The 25,428-nt window shown below is 46.8% G+C and overlaps 1 protein-coding gene across 2 annotated transcripts in view; it reads left to right on the top strand.

The window, feature by feature from the left end:
* The window catches only part of TMEM200A (transmembrane protein 200A), a 769,591-nt gene extending 747,692 nt beyond the window's left edge, over positions 1 to 21,899 (top strand). For both annotated transcript variants that reach the window (XM_078648883.1, XM_078648882.1), the window contains one exon: positions 18,493 to 21,899. In XM_078648883.1, coding sequence (XP_078505009.1) covers positions 18,509 to 19,975 — 1,467 coding nt within the window. In that variant the 5' untranslated portion in view covers positions 18,493 to 18,508 and the 3' untranslated portion in view covers positions 19,976 to 21,899. The remainder of the gene's footprint in view (positions 1 to 18,492) is intronic.
* Positions 21,900 to 25,428: the final 3,529 nt, after the last annotated feature.

The raw sequence follows: 25,428 nt of genomic DNA, 5'->3' as shown, positions 1-25,428 counted from the left end.
GTCTTAAAGTACGATGCCGATATTGTTTCTCTAATAGAGTTCACAACGTTTTTTTACAGAGATTGTGGATCAGTAAATCAACAAATTTGTTATTGTATATGTATTGATTACCTAGTATAATGAAACATAGAGGTATTCTACCTTCTGCAAAGGCAAAATGTTCCATATAGAGCATTTAATAGTTTCCTTATGAATTACTACACCTCCACCCATTCAAGTGCCTCGGTGAACTGAACATATAACATAGCCCTGTGTCAATGCCAATAATAGTTCAGGGCCAGGGTCTGTCTTTAAGCACGTTTCATTTACTAATTGATTACAAATATCAGATTCTTGTGAGGTGAGACCCATTGCTGATCGCCAGATGGCCAGATTGTTTCTGTAACAGCAGTTTGCAATTCAGAGCAGCTCACACAGCCTTTATTTCTAATCTGTGATAATCAGCAGGTTCCATGTTCCAAGAAGAAGACCCTAGTAATGAATAATGGGAGCTGTGCTAGCAGCTCAACAGGACCCAAAAACCACAAAGATTATTGCAGGAGAATGCAGATTTAGATCACGACCTGGAAGGAACATTTGCCCCAATTACTTGATTTGTATTTTGTTGATCGGTTAAGTTTGGATTTTATAAAGAATTTAGGTATTTTCAAGATCCAATTCCAAGGCAAAAGAAAGACACATAGAATGCTTAGTGTTTCCTCATTCAAGTTTCAATCAGCGTTTTCAAATTGTTCGCTGGACAGGAAGCAATTAGATCAAATTATTAACAATCATTTTTTATTCACCAAATTGAAAAATATTACATTTCTTTTATTTAGAATATCTTGCCTCGTGTAAAGTAATACGGGGATCAGGACAGGCTCAACATCCTGCACCCTTATTACCTGGCTTGATGATCACATTGTCTAGTAGAGAGTGGAAGTGCATGGCATAATTCAGGTACCTCGTACTTCAGTAGTACAATTCCAACTTTGCCAACTCTATTGCAAGCAATGCACAGAAAACAGTGGTGCCAAGCACCATAATCTGTAAAAAGAAAAAATTGTGAAAGGCAACAAAAAACTTATCTCCAACAAAGATCAAACATTTTGGCTGTTGATGTAAATAGATGCACTGAAAAAGTATCAATAACACTTTTCTGATAATAGATAGTGATATGTGGGCTTGGTACATCTCAGGCATATACAAACAATACAGTTTCCTTTTTACTAGATTACCCAATACAAAACCTGATCACTTTTCTATAACTTCACCAATGCTCTGATCTAACCTAATCAAAAGCTCCAAAAGATCTAATGTGCAAGATCCTAACGGCTGGTCATTTGACACACCTTAAAAAAATATAGAGTGGTGGGCTCTCTTTTACAACCCTTTCTCTTTGTTTTTCAGATACTGGTAAATTACCCACAATTAAGTATTGATCAGTGATGGCTCCAATATTTAAAAGTGCAATTAAGAGTGATCCTAATAATTATGGTCTTCTTTCTATGCTAAGTCCTTCAGCTAAGTTTCAACCCAGATTTTATTAAAGGAAAAGGTTGTTTAAGTTGGAGGGAATAATACAACTTCAGACACCCAATCAGGATTTCGAAAAGGATTGTCTGCTCTCTGTGTTTCATAACTGGCCTTACGCTGCCAACAGATAAAACCCCTTTATATTGTGACTTTGTTGATTTTGCCAGGGGTTTTGAGTGAAATCCTTTGTACGAGATAGTAAAATCTTTCCAATTTAGCAAACTGGTCCAAACTGAGCAAGCATTGGCAGTGCCAATAGGTCTGACATTATATTGGCGTTTAATATATAAAAAGTATTAAAAAGCAGTGAAAGTATTAAAGAGCAGTGGTAGCAAAACGGAAAACACAAACCCCGACAACGTCAACAGAAAAGGAAAAAATAAACGATCTACCATATTTTTATTAACACGCAATACTTAATATTAATAAAATAAAATGCTCCGTGGCTTTTTAATATTATTAAAACTGTTTGGTATAGTTGTATTAATCACACAAACAGACACAGCTTTAATTGGGCCCGGTCCTGCTGGTGTTAACTATTGTTAGCTCTAAAAAACTGGTGCCGGGGGGCGTGGCCAAGATGGCGGCGGAGTGAGACATCTTGATCGGTCCCTCCGTCGCCGCTTTTGTTTAAAGCGTTGTTATAAGCCCTGCAGAGTTCCCTATTCGAGGCCCACGGCCGCTGCCCGGCATCCGAACACTGACCGGGAGGTCTCCGCGGAGCGAGCTGCCGTTCTGAAGCGGCGTCGCGGACTTGCTGGGCGCGGCCTTTCATCGGCGCGCGACCGAGTGTTGCGCCCTTCTGCTGCCAGAGCCTGCTTCCGGCGTGCGGCTACGAGAGTCCCCGGCGCTGAAGGCCGGAATCGACGAGGCCCTCGCGGAGGGTCTGCAGACATCGCGGCGCTGCGGTGAAGGCTGACGGGCCACTACCAGGGTGCCCTACGGAGCATCTACGACTGCCCGGCCCGCTGGAGGTGCGGTCATAAGGCGCTGACTGGACCCGATCCGGATGACAACAAGCGGACCCTGAGGGGCCTGTGGCGGGGAACGCCGCGGGGGGAGCGGCGATGAGCCGTGGGGAGCCCGCACTGGCCGCCCGCCGCCCCGTGAACCTGAAGGTGGAGTTGTGCCCCGGCAGAAAGGCCTACCTACGCGGGGGGGACCTGCCCGGAGAGCTGCGTGGAGAGTGCGTTTGGCGCCAACAGTGCCGGCAGGGTGGCCTTCATAGTTGGCCCCGCGGTGAGTGGCTCTTGATGCCATAGTGCGCCGTACCATTGGCAGACCCCCTGGACAGTGGGCTGACTCGGGTCTTGGCTAAGCAGGAGGGCCCTGGGTCCGCACTCGTGCTCCTCTTGCCCGAGCTTGCGACGGCTCGCCTTGGCCTGGTGGTGGAGTCGCAGCTGAGCCGGGTCCACAAGCGCGGGACGTCGCCGTGGACGAAAGGCCCGCAGAAGATTTGGCCCGGTACCCTGGGTGATTGGGCGCTGGGGACACCCCGCGAAGCGACCCGCAGGTGCCGCGCGTCGACCATTGCTTTGGTGTAGCGGAGGGGAAGAAGCAACATGGCGTCGAAAAGACCGGAAAAGGACAAACCCCCGAAAGACGGGGTTCCAAAGAGCTCGCCGCTGCGACCCACGCCGGTGGCCGACAAGCCCCACTGTTTGGATGACAACGAAGCCCCTGCCACCAAAGCCTTTATGCGGGAGCTCTTCGCAGCAATAAAGGAGGACATCCAGGAGCTGCGGACTCAGCTAGCGTCCGATTTGAAGGAGGTGCGGAGGGACGTCGACACCATTGGAGACAGGGTTGCAACCCTGGAAGATCATGACTTGGGGACGGCCGAGGACATACATCATCTCCAGCAAGATGTCCTGCGCCTCACAGAGCAGAACCTAGACCTGCAGGCTCATACGGAGGATCTAGAGAACAGATCCCGCCGCAATAATATTAGGATTTGAGCAGTCCAGTGGAAGGGAGAGGGAACGGACCTACGGGAATACGTCGACGGCCTCTTCCGCCACGTCCTACAAGAAGAAGACATACGAGAGATCCAGTTGGACAGAGTTCACAGGGTCGGCCTTCCTCGTGGATCCAATGCCCCTCCCCCTGATATCCTGGTGGCGTCCACGATTTTCAGCTTAAAGAAAGGATTCTGAGAAAGGCACGCGAGCACAATCCCCTCATGTTCCGTGACCATCGCCCGGTGCTATACCAGGATTTGGCAGCCTCCACTCTGGCCAAGCGGAGAGACTTTAGGCCGATCACCACCTTCCTACGTGAGCAGGGGGTCCCCTATTCCTGGGGGCATCCTTTCAGACTGGTCTTCAGATGGAAAGGCAAGTTGATCCAGGTGCGGTCCTTGGAGGCGGCTCGTGAACTGTTGGGGCTGGATGGATCTGATGCCCAGCCGGAAGCCTCGTCCTCCCCTGCGAGACGACGTCATCGCTCCGTGGAGTGGAGTGGCAAACAGTGGGCAAACCAGCGAAACCTGCAGGTCCGGACTTGTCCATTAGCCTGAAGGAGAGGGGGGCGCCCGTGGCTTCTGTGGCGAAGGTGACGGAGACCCCGGAGGGGTCCTGATTCCTGTCTTCGCATGCTTGACCTCTGCAGGCTGACGGCTGGTGTCGGAGGGACCTATCGTCTGGACTCAGATGGGTAGTGTAGTGTCATGCCCACCAGGGGAAATGTCCTGCATCAGGACCTGGGTGGTTGGTGGGGCCGAGTCCATGCCCCCAGCCCTTTGGACTTTTGTGACGGACTATTGTTCCCTCCTTTTGCCTATTGTGCGGGGGGTCCTGTCATGTTGTTGGGGATTTTGTTACTGGGGGGTTTTCTTCGGGGGTAAATGGGTGGGAGTTGGGTTGGGGGGTTTGGGGGGGAGGGGGGACTTCGCATCAGCCGTTAAATGCCTCCATTTCAAAGCTAAATGATCTGCTGCCAATGTGTGGTGTGCCTTGCCTTGTTAGAGCTCTCTGTGTTTTGCCGTTATGATGGGGAAGGATTTGAAAATTGTTAGTCTGAATGTGCGGGGCCTCAACAGCCCGGTTAAGCGTGCGGCAATTCTGTCGCTGTTGGAGGGGGCGGAGAGTGATATCTGCTTGTTACAAGAAACGCACCTCCTCTCCAAGGACACTAAGAGAATGAGAGATAGACGCTTTCCAATTCAAATGTGGTCCTCTTGTGCTACGAAGAAGCAGGGGGTAGCGATTCTGATCAGTGCTAAAGCGCACTGCAAAATATTATCTCAGGTGGTCGACATCAAGGGCTGATTTCTAGCTGTCAGGATCCACTGGGGGCGACACCCGCCTTACAATAGGCTCTCGCTATGCTCCCAATGTTCAGCAGGAACCCTTCCTGACCTCAGCGCTTGCGGATGCCCTGGCGTCTCCTGACCCCTGGGTGCTGGTGGGGGGTGATCTGAATGTGGTCATGGACCCGTCCTTGAATAGGTCAGAAGCGCGCTCGCACCAGACTGGGGCCATGTCCAAGGGAGGGCTATTATGGCTACAGGAAGGGGGACTCCACGATGTTTGGCGTACTCTGCACCCTTTAGAGCGTGACTACACCTACTACTCAGCGGCCTACAAAACTTACGCACGTTTAGACCACATCCTTGCTTCTACCTCACTCATGCCCCAGCTCTCTGCGGTGGAGATTGCCCCGCGCTCTCTATCCGATCATGCCCTCATTTCAGTGCGGGTGGCTGGGGGCGGGTGCAAGCGATCATCGGGGGCCTGGCGCCTGCGCGAATCTCTCCTCAATTCCGCCTCAGTAGTTGCTCGCCTGCGAGACACGATCACACACTACCTCGCGACCAACGAAGTGGACGACATGCCGCTGAGCTCGGTGTGGGAAGCGCTTAAGTTAGTGGCGAGGGGCGACTGCATAGCGGTCTCGGCGTCGCTGGCTAAGCTGCGCAGGGAGAAATGGGAAGAGCTTGAGAGCGATGTGCGGGGGCTAGAGGCGATCCATAAGCGAACCGGGGAGCAGCGGGTCTGGAGAAAACTGGAGACGAAGAGGCGCATGCTTAAACACCTAGATCTTGACCGCGCTGAATATGCACTCTTGCGCTTACGACACAAGTTCTATCTTAGTGGCGATAAGGGGGGCAGGATGCTGGCACACCGCTTGAGGGCACGCACGCAACAGGCGGCTATCCCGGCCATTTGTGACGCGAACGCAGTAGAGCAGACAGCGGACGACCGCATGGCGGCGGCCTTTCAACGCTTCTATCACACGCTGTATACGTGTGAACCGCCCGAGCCCGATCGTGTCCAGGCCTACCTGGCGACATGCGGGATCACGCCCCTCTCCCTGAGTTCGGCGGCTAATCTCGACGTGGAGATACGCATTGAAGAGGTCATCTCCGCAATCTCGCACCTGAGGACGGCCAAGTCCCCGGGGCCGGATGGCTTTTCGGCCATCTTTTACAAGAAGTTTTGCAGGGAGCTGGCACCCTTCCTGACGCGCCTCTTTAACACCTTCAAGGAGACGGGGAGGGTAACTCCCTCCATGGCCGAAGCAGTCATCACGGTTATCCCCAAGGCAGGGAAGGATACCAAGGAGTGCAGCTCGTACCGCCCCATCTCGCTCCTCAATGTTGACATAAAGCTATTTTAAGGTATCTTGGCCGCTCGCCTTAGCCCTTACTTGGACGGAGTTATTGAGCCTGACCAGGTGGGATTTGTTCCCGCGCGACAAGGGGGCGAAAACACCAAGAGGCTCCTACACCTAATGGACTCAGTGCACCGTTTCCGTACGCAGGCCCTATTCCTCTCCATAGACGCCGAGAAGGCGTTCGACCGGGTTGACTGGTCGTACCTGTTCGTGGTCCTGAAAACCTTTGGGCTATGAGACACCTATGTCAACTGGGTGCGCTGCCTCTATGCCTCCCCGAGAGCGGCGGTGAGGGTCAATGGATGCCGGTCGGAGCATTTTCCCATCAAGCGCGGGACGCGACAGGGTTGCCCCCTGTCGCCCTTGCTCTTCGCGCTCTACATGGAGCCGTTCGCTCAACGCCTCCGAGACAACGCGGCCATCCACGGGATTCGCTTTGGCGCAGAAGATCACAAGGTGAGTCTTTACGTAGACGATGTGATCCTCTCGCTCACCCAACCTCATTCTTCTCTGCGGCACCTCTCCCACGAGCTCCTGGAGTTCAGGTTGGTGGCTGGCTTTAAGGTCAACTTCCTTAAATCCCAGGTCCTCAACGTCTCAGTGCCGGCTGAGGATGTCCGGGATCTTCAGAGGGACTTCGACTTCCAATGGGTCCAAACGGACATCCCATACCTCGGAATTCGTTTAGCGCCCACAATACCACAGACTGTTTCCCTCAATTACAGGCTCCTGATTGAACAGACGGCCAAAGCCGTCTAGGATTGGTCCCGGTTGCAGCTGGCCTGGTTTGGTCGACTGGCGGCGATAAAGATAACGATCCTTCCACGCATCCTCTACCTCTTTCAGATGCTGCCCTTACGCCCCCCGCCGGGGGCATTGAAGAAACTGCAGAGGCTGCTTACCAAATTTCTGTGGAACCACAAGCGTCCACGGGTGGCGTTCGCCCGGGTCACGACTCCCCGGGCCGAGGGTGGTCTGGGCTTCCCTTGCATTGAAGCATACTATCAAGCATCGTGCCTGCGCTACATCCTTGAGTGGAATAGACCACTGTCCAGCAAACACTGGCTATTTATGGACCAGACGGTGGCAGTCCGCAATATTTGGCGCGAACTGTGGCTCCCGCGTAAACATAGGGCATGGGGCTTGTACTCATCGCCGGTCACCTCCCCAACGTTGGACGCCTGGGATCGACTGGCACGCAGGCGGGCTGGACCACCTTCCCGTCACCTTTGACGCCTATTGTAGACAACCCGGAGTTCCCCCCAGGCTGTGCGTCGCCAGTGTTTCAACGCTGAAGGGAACAGGGCTGTAAGAGGGTGGGCCACCTCTTCGATTTAGAGGGGCTGATCCCGTTCTCCTCTCTATGTCGGGAGTACTTTGATCTGCTCGAGTCTGATGCCTTCCCCTACTCGCAAGTCGCTCACTGGGTCACGCTACCCTCTAACGTGGCTAACATGTCCCGCCCCATGACGAAGCTGGAGCGCTGGTTTGTCTGTAAAAAGGATGACCGCAAACTCATTTCTGAACTTTACGCACTGATCCTTGCGCGGCCACATACACAGCGCACTAAGGCGCAGGTTCGATGGGAGACGGAGTTGGGCCGCCCTGTGACTCACTAGGAATGGGACAAGGTGCACTATCGCGCACACCACACCGCTACTAATGTGGCTGGGGCCGAATCCGCCTACAAAATGGTGTCCTACTGGTATCACACCCCGGCTAGGATCCACGCGTGGGATCCTAAATGCCCGAGTCTCTGTTGGCGGGGCTGTGGTGCGACGGGCACCCTGGCGCATCTGCTCTGGCACTGCCCCAAACTGGTGCGTTTTTGGCAGGCGGTCCTGGACGACGTAGACAACGCATTTGGCATTACATTTCCCAGGGCCCCGGAGTACGTGCTGCTAGGTCTACCGCACCCTAAAGCGTTCCCCTTGCGCTCCATGCCGGGTAGGCAGATAGCCCTAGCTTTACTGGCCGCGCGCCTAGTCATCCTTGCGCAGTGGCACTCCCCTGATGCCCCTGACCTGAGAGATTGGATTAGACGGCTGTGGCTACTGCTGGGTATGGAGAAGCTTTCGCTTTGTGTGGATGGCAAGGGAGAGACGTATGCGGAGCTGTGGGAACCATTCCTACACTTGCTATCGCGAGATTTGCGAGAGGTAACATGCCCCAAGTTCTTGCAGATCCTGCAGCTTATTCCATTGGAGCCGGTGGGGGCGAGCTCCTAGGGAGGTTGGGATGGTTTTGTGTGGGCTGGGAAGTGGAAGTGGGCAGAGGCGGAGGCACAGGCAGGGCTGATGCGGAGTGGGGAGGCGGGGGAGGGGGGAACCATGGTGGGGGGTTGGAGGGGGTGGGTGGGCTTCTGTTTTCATGTCATTGTTTGTTTTTTCTTTTCGATAAAATACAGTATCAGTACGAGACCTGGTTGCTCCACCTGGCCTTTAGTTTATCCTCGCCGTGTCGCCCCCCCCAACGTTGTTGGATTATGCTCTGCCGGCCGTTGGATGTAGGCAGCCTAGCTGTGTTAAATGATACGTTGATACTCAATAAAAAATGTTTGATTCTAAAAAACTGGTGCCGAAACAACTGCATATGCACTGCGATTTACTTCCAGCCACATCTTCCATGACTCCGGCATATCTGCCTATGTCCGCTGCTGAAACGGAAAAAAAAACCTGACAACGAGAACAGAAAAGGAAACTAAAAATGCTCAAACTTATGTTTTAATAACACCAGCTCTATTTGCTCGGGTCCTGCCGGTGCTCACCATCTTTAGCTCTAAAAAGCTCTAAAAAACTTCCAGCCACACCTTACGTGACTCCAGCATCTCTGCCCATGTCCGTTGGCAAAAAAGAAAAGAAAACACGACAACGTCAACAGAAAAGGAAACTAAAAATGTTCAAACTTATTTTTAAATAACACCAGCTTTAATTGGCCTGGGTACTGCCGGTGCTCACCATCGTTAACTCTAAAAAGTGCATATGCACAGCTATTTACTTCAAGCCACACCTTACATGACTCCAGCATCTCTGCCCATGTCCGCTGGCAAAACGGAAAACAAACCACAACAACATCAACAGAAAAAGAAACTAAAAATGCTCTAACGTATTTTTAATAACACAAGCTTGAATTTGCCCGGGTCCTGTCAGTGCTCACCATCGTAAGCTCTAAATAGCTGGCACCGAAACAAGTGCATATGCACTGCGATTTACTTCCAAATACACCTTACATGACTCCAACATCCCTGACCATGTCCGCTGGCAAAACGGAAAAAAAGCAACTGCAACAGAAAAGGAAAATAAAAATGCTCTAACTTATTATTTAATAACATCAGCTTTAATTGGACCGGGTCCTGCCTGTACTCACCATCGTTGGCTCTAAAAAATGCATATGCACTGCGATTTACTTCCAGCCACACCTTACATGACTCCAGCATCTCTGCCCAAGTCCACTGGCAAAACGGAAAACAAAACCTGACAATGTCAACATAAAAAAAGAAACTAAAAATGCTAACGTATTTTTTAATAAGACCAGTTTTAATTGGCCGGGGTCCTGCCGGTGCTCACCATCGTAAGCTCTAAAAAGCTTGTGCCGAAACAAGTGCATATGCACTGGGATTTACTTCTAGCCACACCTTACATGACTCCAGCATCTCTGCCAATGTCCGCTGGCAAAACAGAAAATAAACCCCAGCAACTTCTACAGAAAAGGACAAACTAAAAACGCTCTACTGTATTATTTAATTATTAACACGCAATGTTTAAAATTAGTAAAATAAAATGCTCTGTTTTTTATATCATTTTTAAGTTTAACAGTTGGAATAAATGTCATACTGCACTTACCATCAGGATAATTCATATCAGATGCATGTTAAAACATATACAAAGGCACAGGGCTTTTTTAGGTTGGAATTGAAGTGAAACTGCAGTTAAGGTAAGGATAATTGCTAACAGATGCACGTTGAAACAGAAACAAAGCCACAGAGCTTCTTTAGGTCAGAATGGAAGTCAGACTTCAGTTACGATAAGGATAATTGCGAACAGATACACGTCTCTGTAGACAGGGGCCCTCACACGCTACACAGTGTGATGGTCAAACTAAATACTCACTAAGTAAAATCGCCCGAAGGAGAGAAGGGAGGGACTTTTACAACCCAACACCAATACAAAGGCTATATTTTTGAATGGCACAGCCAACATCCAATAGAAAACAGTTCATTTTTTCATACACAAAGAATACAATACAACATGTATTGCAGAGAGCCCAAGCGCTGTCTAGGCTCGACCTAAAAATGGAGGGAGAGAGCAAAGCGGTTCTCCCTCCTATTTCGGATTCAGAGACGGATGAATCAGTGGTGTGTGATCACAATTACGGTCACAAGACATTGATCAGTTACCGACACAAGTAGTATCATATTTAAATGGTGTAATTTTAATATACACAGAATTCCCATATACAGACCAGCATGCCTGACTGTTGTCAGTTTACACAACTTTAACTTTTGTAGCCAGCACATGGTTGTAGGGCTCTGTTCATTTGTAGAGATAAATGAGGGCTGAAGCATACATGTAATGCTCCATACCTCCATAAAAGTCAGTTACAGCAAGCAGGAAAGGGAAAAGGTTTAGGTACTCTCAGTTGCAGGCTTATCTCCTTACAGTGTGCTTTGCAATCGTGATCTTTGATGACGTGGAGAAAATCATCAATTCCTTCAAACTACTACGTATGAGGATGACATAGTCACAAGTACACTAGCTAAATCCTGAAAAGGATAAACTAATCCTCAATATAGCAAATACGTACTTATACACTTAAGCTTTCCCCTCCATTCGTAAAACAGACCAAATCCTATTACTCTTGAAGAAACCACAAGTAATCCAAAATGGCTTGCTTACAACCGATCGTGTTATACACCTATATTTCCTGTAACCTATTCAAACGGCAACAGCTCTACACCTATGAGCTCATATTAACACTCTATCCTCCTTGAAACATATCAATTAGCTGCCTCCACTAGCTGGCAGTTTATTTGGGGTCAAAGAGGATGTATCCATGACAATGTATTATGGCCTTCTGTGGTCTTCGCGTAGTCTTCAACACAGTCAATCAGAAAACATCATCTCCACATTTTCCCTTTTATGAACATCTACATTGAATAAGACCCCCTACTAAAATCCCACATTGGTAAAACAAACATAACAGAATAGCACCATCGAAAGTTAAGGAAATTATTATTTTCCTACACACAAAACACTTCTGTGCATTGTTTCAAGCCTGAGTCCCAGCCGACTTTGACAGTGATATTGATATTCTTGCGGTACTGATGTTTAAGGAATCACACTTGCCCAACTGACAGCTGCTTTACCTAGTACGTCCCACCTAAAACATTGAAAGCGTGATGAAAAAACCCACACTACTAATACTACTTCACTCTTTTCAGCTAGCGTCCCCTTCAGAGTGTTATATATGAGTAGGTCATCTCCAAACCAAAATAGATTACTTTCCAGAAATACTGTAAATATCTGGAAGATCAAGAAAAAAACAATTAGTCTAGAAAAAACAGTGCTGTGAATTCCAGCAGACCAGCTCTCGACCCGACTGATGTTTGCTGCCAGACCGTAAAACAGACTTCAACCTCTCCAAGACAAGTCCTAAGATCAAACATGTCTCTTTCTATACCATCTTCTGCAGGCCATCTAGTTACATGAAGATTATAAACCCAAACACCTCTCGACCTAATCAATTGTGGCCAAACCACTGGCAGTTTGATAGCTTCATGACTATAATAGTGGCATCAGAACCTGTCAATTTTTGGGTGTTGACTGTGCCCATTTATGTTCACACTTTAATCCTCTTCCCCTTTGCCTCCACTTGAACCCACTGGATTAATATCATAATCTACATGCATTCTTATGTATTTTCACAATTATTTTTAAATTCCCCACTCAGCATTTTGTAACTACTGCAAGATAGGTCAACTCTATAAAAGCAACGGAAATGGATAACAAAACAGTGTAATTGGTCGAGAGTGTTATGAAACACAAATACATATAAAATGTGACTTGTGTTGCTGCGGAGTGGCTGGCCTATTGTATAGGTTGACTGGTCACCTTTCTCACTGCTGCGTTTGTATGTTACACTGGTACTAATAAGGCAAAATCTTTCCAGAGACTGTTAGCATGTGTACACACGTCAAAATAATAAAATATCTGAAAATATACTGCATTACGCTGCAGCCTTTTTTTTTAATGCATAATTTAGTCAACACTACGGCATAATGTTGTCATCCTTTGCTGCATAACTAATTCCAGTGGCCCCACAGCAGGCAGCACATGTTCAAAGTGCTTGTGAATGAAGCAGGGAGACTGTGAAGTTTGCGAACTTAGTTTGGTGTGCATGCAAATCCTGCATTGCCAATCCCTTGTGAGTTGCAACTACTACTGCTGAAACAAGGCCAATGGAGGTACCTATGGGTGAGGCAGACTGGCCTCAAGGGCAGGGCCAGCCATAGCACTGGCGGTGTCCTGTGCATTAATGTTTGTTAGTGCCCCCCAATGACCACCTCTGCCATGGATTCCCTCACTACCACCCTTTAACTGTGCCCCCCAAGTTTCCATAACCACTCTCTCTCAGATGCATTTAATTTGATTTACAGCGCCACTCATATCATTGTAGGGTGTCAGAGCACTTTACATCACACACATTACACAGAGACAATCAATATGTGTGTAAATCATTGTATAGAAAATGTTACAAAAGACTAAGGACTACAAGGTGTAGGAGTCACATGACAACCATACTAGTAGCCCGTATATTTTTATAGTGATTGGTCTGGAGAAACACAATACCCGGAATTTAAAACGTAATACCATGGTTGGGGGTTCTCCTTAATAATCAGAATTGATTTCTGTCAAAAAGAACATTTTTTGGGACATTAGGATAATCAAAGACTGCTAACATAACGCTCTAATTTATACCTTGCAGTTTGTATGCAGCTCTTAGATGACAGTTCATGGCTCACTGTTCTATGTTAGGATTTTAACTTATAAACTGCAAGTAACAAAAGGATCTCTCTGACAAAAGCAGTAGCCTACTGACCTATTTACATTATGTGCACTTTGTGATCTGCATGGCGCATGTTCTTTGCAGCCGGTACATTAACCCTCTAAGCTACCTTTCCATGAGTCGAAACTTCCAGTAGACAAAATTCTGATCTCTCTCTAGGAAGAACATTAATCACCAGAGTCGTCATGACATTTGGGTGTTGCCTAAAATTGCTGGAGGCCAGGAAGGAGGCAGCAAGCATTTTTAAAACCATAATATACTTGCAAACATGATGTCTCCACCTAAAGTCAGCACCCGGTGCGGTCACGCTGGTTGCACCACCCTAGAGTTGGCCCTCCTCAAGGGTCCTGTGACCTCAGTGACTGTTGTTCTAGGATGTGCTGCTTCATAGGCCTGCCCGCAAGACTGAAGGTTAACCTACACTTGTCATGCTAGGGTCCACCTGCTGGTGCGAAGACACCAGGACTTCTAAGGTGTTGCGAAGCCTTCTAAGGTCTAGCATGTGATTGTGCTCTCACAGGAGAGTGGTCTAGTGGGCTGTTATTAAGGCTGAACCTGGTTACCAATTCCAAATTCAGCAGCTCTGACCATAGTGCCACATCCTCTCCCCCACTGAACACCGTACTGCCCCACTGAGAAAAACTCCCACTGTCTTTCACTACAACCCAATTATTGCCCGCTATAAACACCTGGATGCGGATCAATTTAAATTACGCACTAGACAAGAGCAATATACGGCTTACAAAAAAAAAGTAACAACATCATGGAAAAAGCAAACACTTATAAGGAATGCAAATTTTAGCAAACCATGGAAAATGTAAGCAGGAACAACATGGTTACCTTAATGCTTTTACACTCACTATTCAGAAATCAGTGAGTGCTTTTGCCTCAAAAGTTAAGGACACAACTACAGGGCCCTGAATGGACCCAATGTAATGGCCATTGCTTATATCCTTACAAAACGTAAGCAGTATGGAAAAAAGACCACATCCCTGGACGCGGAGCCGCAGCACACATTTTGTTTTCCAATCCACACATTGCAATACCTCCACGATTGGTGCACTAGTTCCAAGTCCAGGGAAAACAAAGACAAGAAAACAAAAATAGCGCTTCACTGGCAAACTCTGTAAAAGTGGCGCTACTGTGTTTCAGTGTTAATAGAATCAGTTTGGCCAGTTTGGTCCCACTCTGTCTTACTTTAATTAGTTATTTATCTATTTTTCATATTTTAGCCTTTAATTCCCATTGCTGCACTTTGGAATTAAAATGTCCGAAAAATACGGCATTTCCAGCAAAAGCGTCTTTCTTTTTTGGATCCATTTCACAGGGAAGCAAATAAAACAAAGGAGAGGAAAGAGAGTGAGAACCCCGTCTTGAAGTCACGGTTCTCATGGGCATCCACAGGGGGGGGCAAGGAGGGTCGCTCCAGGGGGGGGCAAGCGCCCCTCCTTGCCCCTCCCACGGACGCCCATGAGTAAGACCATAGTTATTCACAGACTGCACTTCCATGATTACTACAGCCAAAAAGGGACCCAAAACAGTAGTGAAGTACTCCAGCTAATACCTGGAGAAAGTCTAACATATACATGGCCAACCACTGCTTTAAACCCCCTTACAATGAACATTTGATTAAGGTACGGACTTGAAACCCTTCAGGAAATAACGTTAAATAAACTTACTAGTTAAAAATATAATTAAATATACTGTAGAATTTTTTTTACAAAAATAGTGCATATTTTTACATAATCATAAAGTATTTTAACATTTTTTCAGCATGTAAAAAATAATATAATTACATTTTATGAAAATAAAGTTACATAGCTGTTATTAACTTTTATGCACCACTTTTAATAATTATTAATGGGTAATGAAGTTCTATTTTTACTTTAGGGGAAAATATTTTTTTAATTTAAACTTCAGAAAAACATGTTTAGTTGTATTTAATATATTATTCAGAATTTAATATATAATTCGAAATTAAGGTAATAGTGCTGTACCATTTATGTATTTAGTTCTATATTTGAAATAAATGTATACAAATAATTAACATTAACATTCATCACATAGATACTGTGGGAGCGCAGGCTTGATAAACAGGCGTGGAGGCTGCAATAATGGTTTAGAAAGGGGTTTATTGAGAAAAGGTTGGGATGGAACAGGTTGGTCAAGGGTTTGTTCTTCTTCTTCTGATGATTCTTGGGACGAGCTGGAGGAAGCAGGGTTTGGTAAAGATGTTTTCTTTCCTGCTTGCTCTTCCGGACTGGGATGGTCTCTCCGGAGGCTCATAGAAGAACGAAAGAAACAATTGGGGAACCGTCAGAATGGTGTTTTGTTATACTAAGACATTCTTCCCATCACCAAACCGTTGTGCTTTCTCTGTATTGACCAGTGGGGTTCAGGGAACCGAGCTCTCTACAATGATAGGGTTGTCAGGATTATGCCCTTTTAGGTGACTAAGCCAGATAGGAAAAACGATGTGCATACACGTGCAGGGACTCGGCAAGGGAACAGTGCGCATATCCGTGCAGAGATTCGGCGAGGGAGCAATGTGCCCGACTACCAACACTCAGTGCGCTGCCCTCCCGGTATGATCTCCCCCCCCCTTTTTATCTTGGGTGACCCCGAGCCAGTTACACTCACCGGCTCCCGCCGTAACTCTCCTGAGTCACGGCCGCCTTCCAGCCTCCTCCGGACACCACCAGTCCTCCGACCAGCTTTCCTCTCCGTCCCCAGGTCTGGAGTTCTCCGAATCGGGTCCCGCGTCTTCCTGGTCACCGCCTGGTCCCGCGTCTTCTCCAGTCCAACCGGGTCCCGCGTCTTCGGTCCAACCGGGTCCCGCGTTTTCTTTCTTCTCTTCCACGATACTCCGGCGTTCTGGTCCTCCTTCCGCGCTCACTCTCTCTCCTGAACTCTGACCCTGCGCGCCTTTCAGTGGTTCGTGCTCGGCTCTTCCGGGGCATAGGGGCGGAACTTCCGGGTCCTGCGGCGATCGGCTTTCTTCCTGTGAAAACACGGGAGATGAATAGGGACGTGGTGATCCACTGATGGATGACGTAGTTCGTATCTGTGACTGTGGTCCCCCCCGTATCCGGGTGAGTACAGGGTCCTTCTCACAGATACTTATATTATTTTGGGGGATTTTTATAAACTTTTCAAAATTTTCCCTGTACTTTACAACAAGGAGACTCCACAGTCAAGCTGTAGTTCTTTGCATGTTTCCATATTTTTTTCATTGTTCAAAATGTGATAGGTTTATTTTAAATGTAGAACAATGTACAAAAAATGATGTCATTAATATTTTACATTTATAATGTAACTATTTTGGAAATAATAAATTAAATTATAATTGTTTTTCTGACGTTAAAGTATAAAACAAATCCCCACCTACAGTTAAACAAATGATGCATAGAATAAATTAAAAGTCATTCAATTATATATTAATAAAACTGTTAGAGTACTTTTTAAATTTGCTAAAAAATAATAAACTGTAACATGTAAATATAAATGTTTTATTTTTAGATACTTTTAACATCAAAATAAATTTTGTTATATTTTTTACGAATTTAACGAATTTAATTTAGGTAATCTTATTTCAGGCCGCACCGCTTAAACTTGTCGCAAGGATCTACTCCATCACTATAAAATTACCACAACAGGGTGCGTCTTGTTCGCAGGAGGAGTGGGAGCGATAGCTGGAAAGTGAGATTCTGGAAGCAAGTTGGGCATATTGCGGTGGGCAGATAGAGAGACTATCCTCCAACTACAGACTGTGTCTAATCCACTTTAAGTATCTTCACAGGGTGTACCACACCCCCTGGATCTGCACAAAATGGGACTGAAGGATATCTCAGACTGCTGCTCAACGGGAGAGGCCACCTTCTTGTACTTGGCCTGGACTGCCTGGCAGTGGCAGAGTTTTGGACAAGGGTCTGCGACACAATCAGCACGATCACCGGCACCCACTTAGCACCACACCCTTTGACTTGCCTATTAGGGGATGTTGAGAAGACACTGATCGCGCACAGGCCAACTGATAGCAATGCTGCTCCTATTGGCCAAGCGCAGGGTAGCTATACATTAGGGCCGGCAACCTGTGCCGCATGGTTGTCGAATGCCGCCCACTGCCAGGTGCAGCTCAGCGAATATTGGGAGCTCATGCCAGCGTGCTCCAGACCATTAGATATTTGAGAACCGGATGTATGACGTTACGACGCGTACCATAACAACGCGTGCTTTAACAACGCGTCCCTTACAACGCAAGTCGTTACCACGACTTGCGTTGGGGGCGCGGATTGTGAATAGTATAATTTACTATTCTAACACCAGTCCCCGTGGACACTAGGGAAGGTGTTGGAATAGTAAATATACTATTCTTAATCCTCTAGCGCCCTCCAGCGCAAGTCGTGGTTACGACTTGCGTTGTAACGGATGCGTTGTGAAAGCCTTGCGGAGTAAAATACGCGTTGTAAAAGATGTTCCCCTTGAGAACCACCCACAACATACCTTAAAAGCGGAGATGCTGCCTCACTGAATTAGCGAGAGCAGGCTGCGCTAGAATGCATGTACGGGAAGGCCAAGGAGCGAACTAGGAAGCAAGTGAGGATTACAATCACCGTCTGTATTGTATTGTTTATAACTGTTGCGAGGAGGGGAAAGGAGAGGTTGTTTGCTGTATGTGCTACTTCAGGCTGGGTTATTTGCACAATGGCCTTATGACCCACTTTGACAATGTCTCCATATTGTATGCTCTTGACTTGTATGTAACTAGTTGTTTCAATAAATTAATATTTTTTTTAAAGTAATATTATTTCCCATGAGGTATTTCAAGTGCCTACAACTATACTTTTCTAAGGGAGAGTGTTCCACTACCACTGGTTGGCCATGTTTGGCGCTTGACTTACTCTGGTTCTGAACTGGAGTACATTTCAAATGGTCTGGGTTTTTTGGGGCTGCAGTTTGTGAACAGAAATGTGCTTACTTTATTGTGGGTGGGTTCATGTCCCTCTCTAAACCCTTCCTTACTCCTCCCTTAACCCCTCCCATTTTATAGTAAGTATTCCCTATTTTCCAGCCACTCGCTTCTTGACCACAATAATGTTTCCACTAAGACTTTTGCTTAGGTGTGCAGAACCTCTACAGTCAGCGGGGAGATCACTGCACAGAAAAAAGATAGTCGAGGTGGATGCTAAACCTCTGCACAGAGATTTATGAATAGCATTTTGTAGAAATGTATTAGTAATATTTAAGTACTACAAAAATCAGTTTGTAATCTCTTCTCTCCTTCATCTTCCATAGGGCAGAATACAGAACTATGATCGCAACTGGAGGTGTCATAACAGGACTTGCAGCGCTGAAGAGGCAAGACTCTACCAGATCACAGCATCTTTTGTCTCGACCTACGTCTCCTCCTCCACGAGAGAAAAAGCCAGTTCGGAGGCGACCTAAGGCAGATGTCGTCATTGTCAGGGGGAAAATCCGACTTCGCTCCCCGTCTGGGTTCTTTCTTATTTTGGGAGTGCTTGTTTCCGTAGCAGGAATTGCAATGGCAATCCTTGGGTATTGGCCCCAAAAAGAATCTTTTTTAGCCGCAGAAGTCAGGCTGTCAATGAATAACACCCACATCCTAAGAGAAGGTGGGATTTTAGCCCGTTTTTTTGGACAACATTTACACTCTGAGAAAATGAAAATGCTGGGGCCTTTTACCATGGGGATAGGTATATTTATTTTTATTTGTGCTAATGCAATCCTACATGAAAATCGTGACAAGGAGACCAAAGTTATTCATATGAGAGACATATATTCTACAGTTATAGACATCCACTCTTCGAGGATCAAGGAGCAGAAATTCATGAATGGTGCCTATTCGGGTTTCTTTGGGGAATCTGAAGTCAAACAGAATGAGAACACATGTGCCTCGAAACTGGCTGCAAATACAATAGCCACTTTTTCTGGCTTGGGTGGTAATTTTCGAAGATTTAGCTCCATGGAGGAGGAAGAGAGTATTCAGAGTGAATGTAGGAATTTTTCTAATCTAATACCACCTCTACTCAGTGAGCGTTCTGGTTCAGTGTTTGGCCTACACCCCTATTCGAGTAGGATAATCGATGACCGAAGCGGAAGCTCAAAGAAATGTGAAACAAAGTCAATTGTATCATCCTCTATAAATGCATTTACTCTTCCCGTGATTAAACTGAATAACTGCGTAATAGATGAGCCAGCAGTGGATAACATTAGTGAAGATTCCGAGACAAACAGGAACCTGCCAAGAAATCTATCAATTAATTCTTTAGCTGTCCCTTTAACAGATGTCAATGACGTTTATAAGCCCACCGGCGGCACGCTACTCCGCAGCCATTCAATCACGGAGCCTCCATTTTATGAAGCTGCTGCGGGCCCTTCCCCCACTCGTGGGAAGCTCCTGTCGCCTGGTGCTGCAAGAAAGCAGTTTGGATCCAATACATCTTTGCATATTCTTTCAGCACATTCCAAATCCCTGGACTTGGACAGAAGGCCGTCGACTCTAACAGTCCAGAATGAACAAAGAAAACATCCGAGCTGGCCGAGGCTGGACCGGAGCAACAGCAAAGGGTACATGAAGCTTGAGAACAAAGAAGACCCGATGGACAGGCTGATTGTGCCCCAGGCTGCTGCTAAGAAAGACTACACAAACAAGGAGAAGTTGCTAATGATTTCAAGATCACATAACAACTTGAGTTTCGAGCATGATGAATTTTTGAGTAACAATCTTAAAAGAGGAACATCTGAAACAAGGTTTTAATGTAAATAATGCGTTTTCAAAGTGTTGTCTGGTTAAAAGCAAATATTTTGATGACTGTTTGTTTTCAATTGAAAATGTGTATGTCTCATTTAACCAAATGGTTGCTGCCTCGTAAGCCTGCCTTTTGTGACTAGAGATTTTTATCTCTGTAGTGCAGAGAGCTTTATGTTTTACACACTTCTAACTGCATTACTGTATTTCACAAGTAGGGTCTACTTTACATAAATGTCACATATTCACATTTTGTTTCTAGAACAAAAACACATTTTATAAAAGTGGTCCGTTTATACATTTTTGAAGCAGACTTACTGTATTTTTACCCAAAGGGATTATATTTCTCTTTCTTGTTTTATTTTGTGTTACTATCTTTAAAACATTTTCATGTTAGTTTCATTCTGTAAACCTGCTTTATAGTTTGACTTCCCACTGTTGTCTCTATTTTGTTTTGTGAATGTTTGCAAAGAATGATTTGCATTATGTAGAGTGCATTTGTAAAAATATGAGTTTACTGTCCAACTGTGTCTATTTGTATGACTAAAGCTATAACCACAAACCTAAGATGTTCTAGAAAATACGTGAATGTGATGGGCAGGGTGTCTAAATGGTTGCTACTTGAGAACAATTTTTGCAAACACTCTGTTACTGATTTGATGCAATATCAGTCTTGTGAATTCTTTTCTTTTCTTGAAAAGGACAAGTTTTAACCCCTTCGCTGCGTTCATCGGCCAACGGCTGTCGCGAACACTACCTCCATAGTGCTGTGCACGTCCCTGGGCCGATGCGGCCACCCCCACACTGCTAAACTGCTGCACCGCGGTGGAATTGCCGCTGCGGTTAAGAGGTTAAGAATAGATTCCCTTTGGTAATTTCATGACAAATTACATTTGTTGTAGTTTTCTGTGCACCATATTCAATATTTCATAGTGAGATTATTTTCATAGCTGGAATTACACACCAACAACACACATATTCTGAAAATACACCAATGTGTTTTAAGGCATTAAGGGGTATATTTACAAGAACTGCCGCTAACTAGCATTACCGTTAGTTAGCAGCAGTTTTCTTAACGTGGCCTATCACCAAAAACTATCGCATTGTTAGCGATGTATTTACAATACGTCACTACATGGTGATAGTTTCAGGTAGCCGTGGTGAAAACTGCCTCTAACACTAGCATGAAGGCGATATAAATTCGAAGACGTTAGTGAGCAAAAACTAACGAAAGGCTAATTTGCGGGCAAAAAACTCACGTTAGTCAGCAGAACTTCACCTTTTTTGCCTCTAGAGGCAAAAATAGCCAATAAGCCCACCTCCAATGAAAGAAATAAAAGAAAAACAATGGAATGCTTAATAGAGCAGCAAGGAAAAAGTGCATCACAGATCAATAACCTCCCCAAACCCCCCAAATCCCCCAAATCCCCCAACTGCCATGATGACCAGCCAGAGTCCCAAGGGAAGAGGAAATGCAGTATCAGGGCTACATATATAAAAAGAGGTACATCGCTAGATAAAACCTGTTATGCATCACTTTTCATAGTGCCCTCCTTGCAACACCATGGCAACCAAAACCTTGAAAGTGCGGACAGTCCCCAGGGCTTAACTGTGCCTGCGTCCGGGACCCAGAGTAGGATAGGGAGGTGGTGTAGAATTGCTGAGCTCTGGCAGTAGGCATTGAGGCATCGGCGATCGCCCTTACCTGGTAGTGAAGTCTGCCAGGCCACATGGAGACACGTTGCTGAGCTGTGTAAGAAGACTGCCTGGTGCCCCTTGGAGCTGAGAATGGTAGAGGTGTTCCTGCGCACCAACATAGGGAGGTCTGCATTGCATACCACGCACCACCACTACACCGGGGTGTATGGATGGATTACCAATGGTGGCCATGCCTCTCTGAATTACATGCCGGAGGATGTTGCGCTGGCAGGACGCTGTGGAGGGTGAGGTCCCTGAGCTGCGCAGAACTTGTATGGCAGTAGCTCTGCAACTTCAAGCATAAGGGGGCCCTGCTGCATCACCTGCATTGGGAGGTTTCCCAGCGTACTTGGCGGTGACTGCTGTACGAAGGCTTGTGAAATCCTGCATGGCTGAGGCTCCTACTGGCTGAGTCACAGATTTGGAGAGAGTGCAGCGGATTGCGCCATGGTGTCAATGCCCAGTTGAGGAGAATCTGGGACGTGTAGCTGGAGGGTCCGGGGGGTTGAGTCAGACCCAGTCCTAGCACCTGTGGGTGACGCACCCCCAGTGGCGGCTCCTCCGCTATGGCAGAAGAGCTTCTCCCCCACTGCTTTCAAGCATAACATAATGATATCTTTCTGATAATCTCATGCAATGTTTCCTTTGCGGGTGGGAAGGTTGGTGGGGCTGCTCTACTCACGAAGCAGGGCAGGGGAAGAGTGGTATGCCCACTCAAGTGCACACTGACTGCTTCGTTGTCCCGCTCAGGTCACCCAAGCCGTTATGCGCACATACCTGTTCCCATGCACTCTTCGTTATAGCCTGCATGGAGAACATGCGCATTTCACCAGTCCCTGGCTGAACACCTTGTTACAGCGCTCAAGAACAATCACATTGCAATATTGCAGTGTTGTGATTGGCTTAGGGGAGGGAGCCTGACTGCCTGCTTCCTGTTCCTGGAAGCAGACTCAGGAGAACAGGAGCACGTAAGGCACAGGACCCGGCCTCGAGGTAATATTTAAAAGAAAATATATTTACAACCCCCACTTCACTGAGTGTCCCTGCCCCCTCCAGGGTCCTTTCCTGCATTTCTCACCTCCCAGCTGTCCAGTCCTCCCACAGCACTACTTAATGGCAGCCGCTGTGTGGCCATGCACAGCGGGCGTACCACTGGTGCACCAAAGGCAATCCCGTCTGCGTCCGTCCACCACTGGCCCACACCCAGCACCGAGGACCCTTCCTTTCATACACTCCACCAGTACAACACCAGCACCTTCCTCTCCATAGGCCCTGGATGGCACACTGCCTGACATCTAGCATTGCTGTAGAATTTCCTTGCACCCTGCACCTGTCAAAACTGCAAACGCACCTTCTGCCACATCAGCACACCAGCGCCTCCTGCCTCCCAGCCAACTAATAGTGCAGCCAACTGGCTCAACTGCAACCTCCTCAATGTGCAGTCCCTCCACGAACACGAAGCATAAATCTGGGACGTCCTCTCTAGAAATCACCTTGTTCACAGAAACCTGGACCAATCTCTGCTCTGGACCAGACATCGCCATCACCACCCATGATGGCTACAAATTCACCCGCACGTACCACCTGTGAACCCAGGAGGAGGAATTGCCATTGTCTAAAAAGGCACACTCCGACTGACCACGCACTCTAATGACCTCATGGCTACCATGGAAACCTCTACTTCTATATCCGGACCAACCCCAACCCTCCCCCGTGGTTCCCTTGTCTACAGTCACCTCTGACCATAAACCACCATTCACAGATGCCATTGTAGACCTCATCACACCCCAGGATCTCCCATCAACTGAGTACATCCTACTCGGACACCTCAACTTCCAACTGGACAACCCCAGTGACCAGAACACTACCACCCTCCTGGCGAATCTCGTCAGCATCAGACTTGAACAGCTAGTCACTGCACCAACCCACATAGGCGGACACACGCTCAGCCCCGTTTTCTCCACCAGAGGGAACTTCAACTACAGCCACACCATCAAACTCTCTTGGACTGACCATCAAAGTATACATCATGCCTTCACCAGGGGCACCATACACCACCACCATCATTGCCCCTCCAAACACAGCTGGATCAAGGTCATCAAATAATTTTTCAGCAATTCCCTCAGCACCACTACTCTGGCAACACTTACAGACGCCTACACCGCAGCTCTCAAACTCCACCGATGGAGCTCCAACTGTGCCAACACCTGGCAGCTCCTCTGTGTCAGGTAATCGAGCATCTGGGTGTCACTGTCCGCTGGGGAAGGTTACAGCAGACACCTTGGATGCCAAACTGAACTCTGTACAAAGGGATGCATCTAGGCATATGAATGACCTTGTGAACCCCCATGCCACATTATACCTTGATGTATGCAGGGTGGGCTTTCCCATCCAACAAAGTCTCATAGGAGGGGTACAGTGAAATCTATGAGATTCCACTGTGAAAATTCTAAGATGCCACTGCGTCAAAACATTACGCCTGCCACATGGCGGAAGTAAGGGTGATGCAGTGCCATAGGGATAGGCGTGCCCCATGTATTGCTGGAGTTGGGACATGCTTGTAACAAAATTGCAGCAATGCGTGACTTTAGCACCGACTAATATGTCAGGAATACTGACATATCTGTAAAACCTTGTGACATGGAGCGCTGTACAGTAAACACGGCGCATCCATTGTGTGACAAGCAGGGCGCAGTTAAAAGTGTGCCAATGCTGTTTTGTAACCGCAATGCAACACTTTTCATGAATGAGGCCCAGGGTGCACCCTATCTTATTGTCTGGTGCATTCCTGAGCTTTTGTTGTGGCTCAGGGCAGCGCAGCAATCTTCTTTGCTGCGCTGTCCAGCACCAAAACCTCTGAAATGAGGCCCCAAGTGCTTGCAACAATTTTAAGACCAGTTATTTTCTGGTTTAAAAAAACACTGACTCTAACTAAAGTTAGGGGCAGTTTTATGGGATTTTGCACCATACAAGGAATTCCCTGTAAATATCGTGAAGTGAGGTTAGCAGCAGTGTTTTTAAAGGAACACCCACCTTGCATCTCATTTTCGTTAGCTCTCGCTAACAGAAGTGATGATCTTAATAATTCACGTTTTCACTGGAAAAGTGCAGGTAACTCAAGTTAGTGGCAACTTGTAACTAAGGCGATAAAAAATTGCTGCAATAACATCAAATAATTAACTCTATGACGCTGTTAAGTCCTTGTAAATATACCCCTAACTATCAACTGTTGCAAAGGTGCAAACGTAGGTGTATAATCCTTAAATTGCAGAAGTGAAGATGACTGACTAGATTGTTGCCACTGGCTAGGGAGACATCTTAAAGAGGGCATTTCTTCCAGGAACATGTTTGGGTAATACACCAGTCAATGTGATGCATTTCACACTGAAAAGAAGAAGGCAACACAGGATTAAAAGACCTGGGAGACCCAGCACAGTGAAGCAAAAAGCTGCACAATAAGCATATCCCGGCAGAGGCAAAAATACAGGTTCCACATTATCACAAGGAATCTTAACCTCACAAGGGTACTAGCGAGGCTACATATTTCTGGAAATACTATCAAGTAAAGGGAATTGTACTTACAGCCAAAACTAAACACATAGGACCAATGTCGACACATAGCCTTCTTTACAGGTAAACCACAGGAAATGAACACCAAAGGTATAAAGATAAGGGAACATTCCAGGTACAAGGTTTAAAACAATGAAACCTAAAGCACAAACAACCATAAAGTTAGAGCACAGAAAACTCCCAATTTCCCATTA

The sequence above is a fragment of the Lissotriton helveticus genome, chromosome 6 (assembly GCF_964261635.1).
Source record: "Lissotriton helveticus chromosome 6, aLisHel1.1, whole genome shotgun sequence".
NCBI lineage: Eukaryota > Metazoa > Chordata > Amphibia > Caudata > Salamandridae > Lissotriton > Lissotriton helveticus.
The sequence above is the reverse complement of the archived record's forward strand: the minus strand, read 5'-3'. Positions and strand labels throughout refer to the sequence as shown.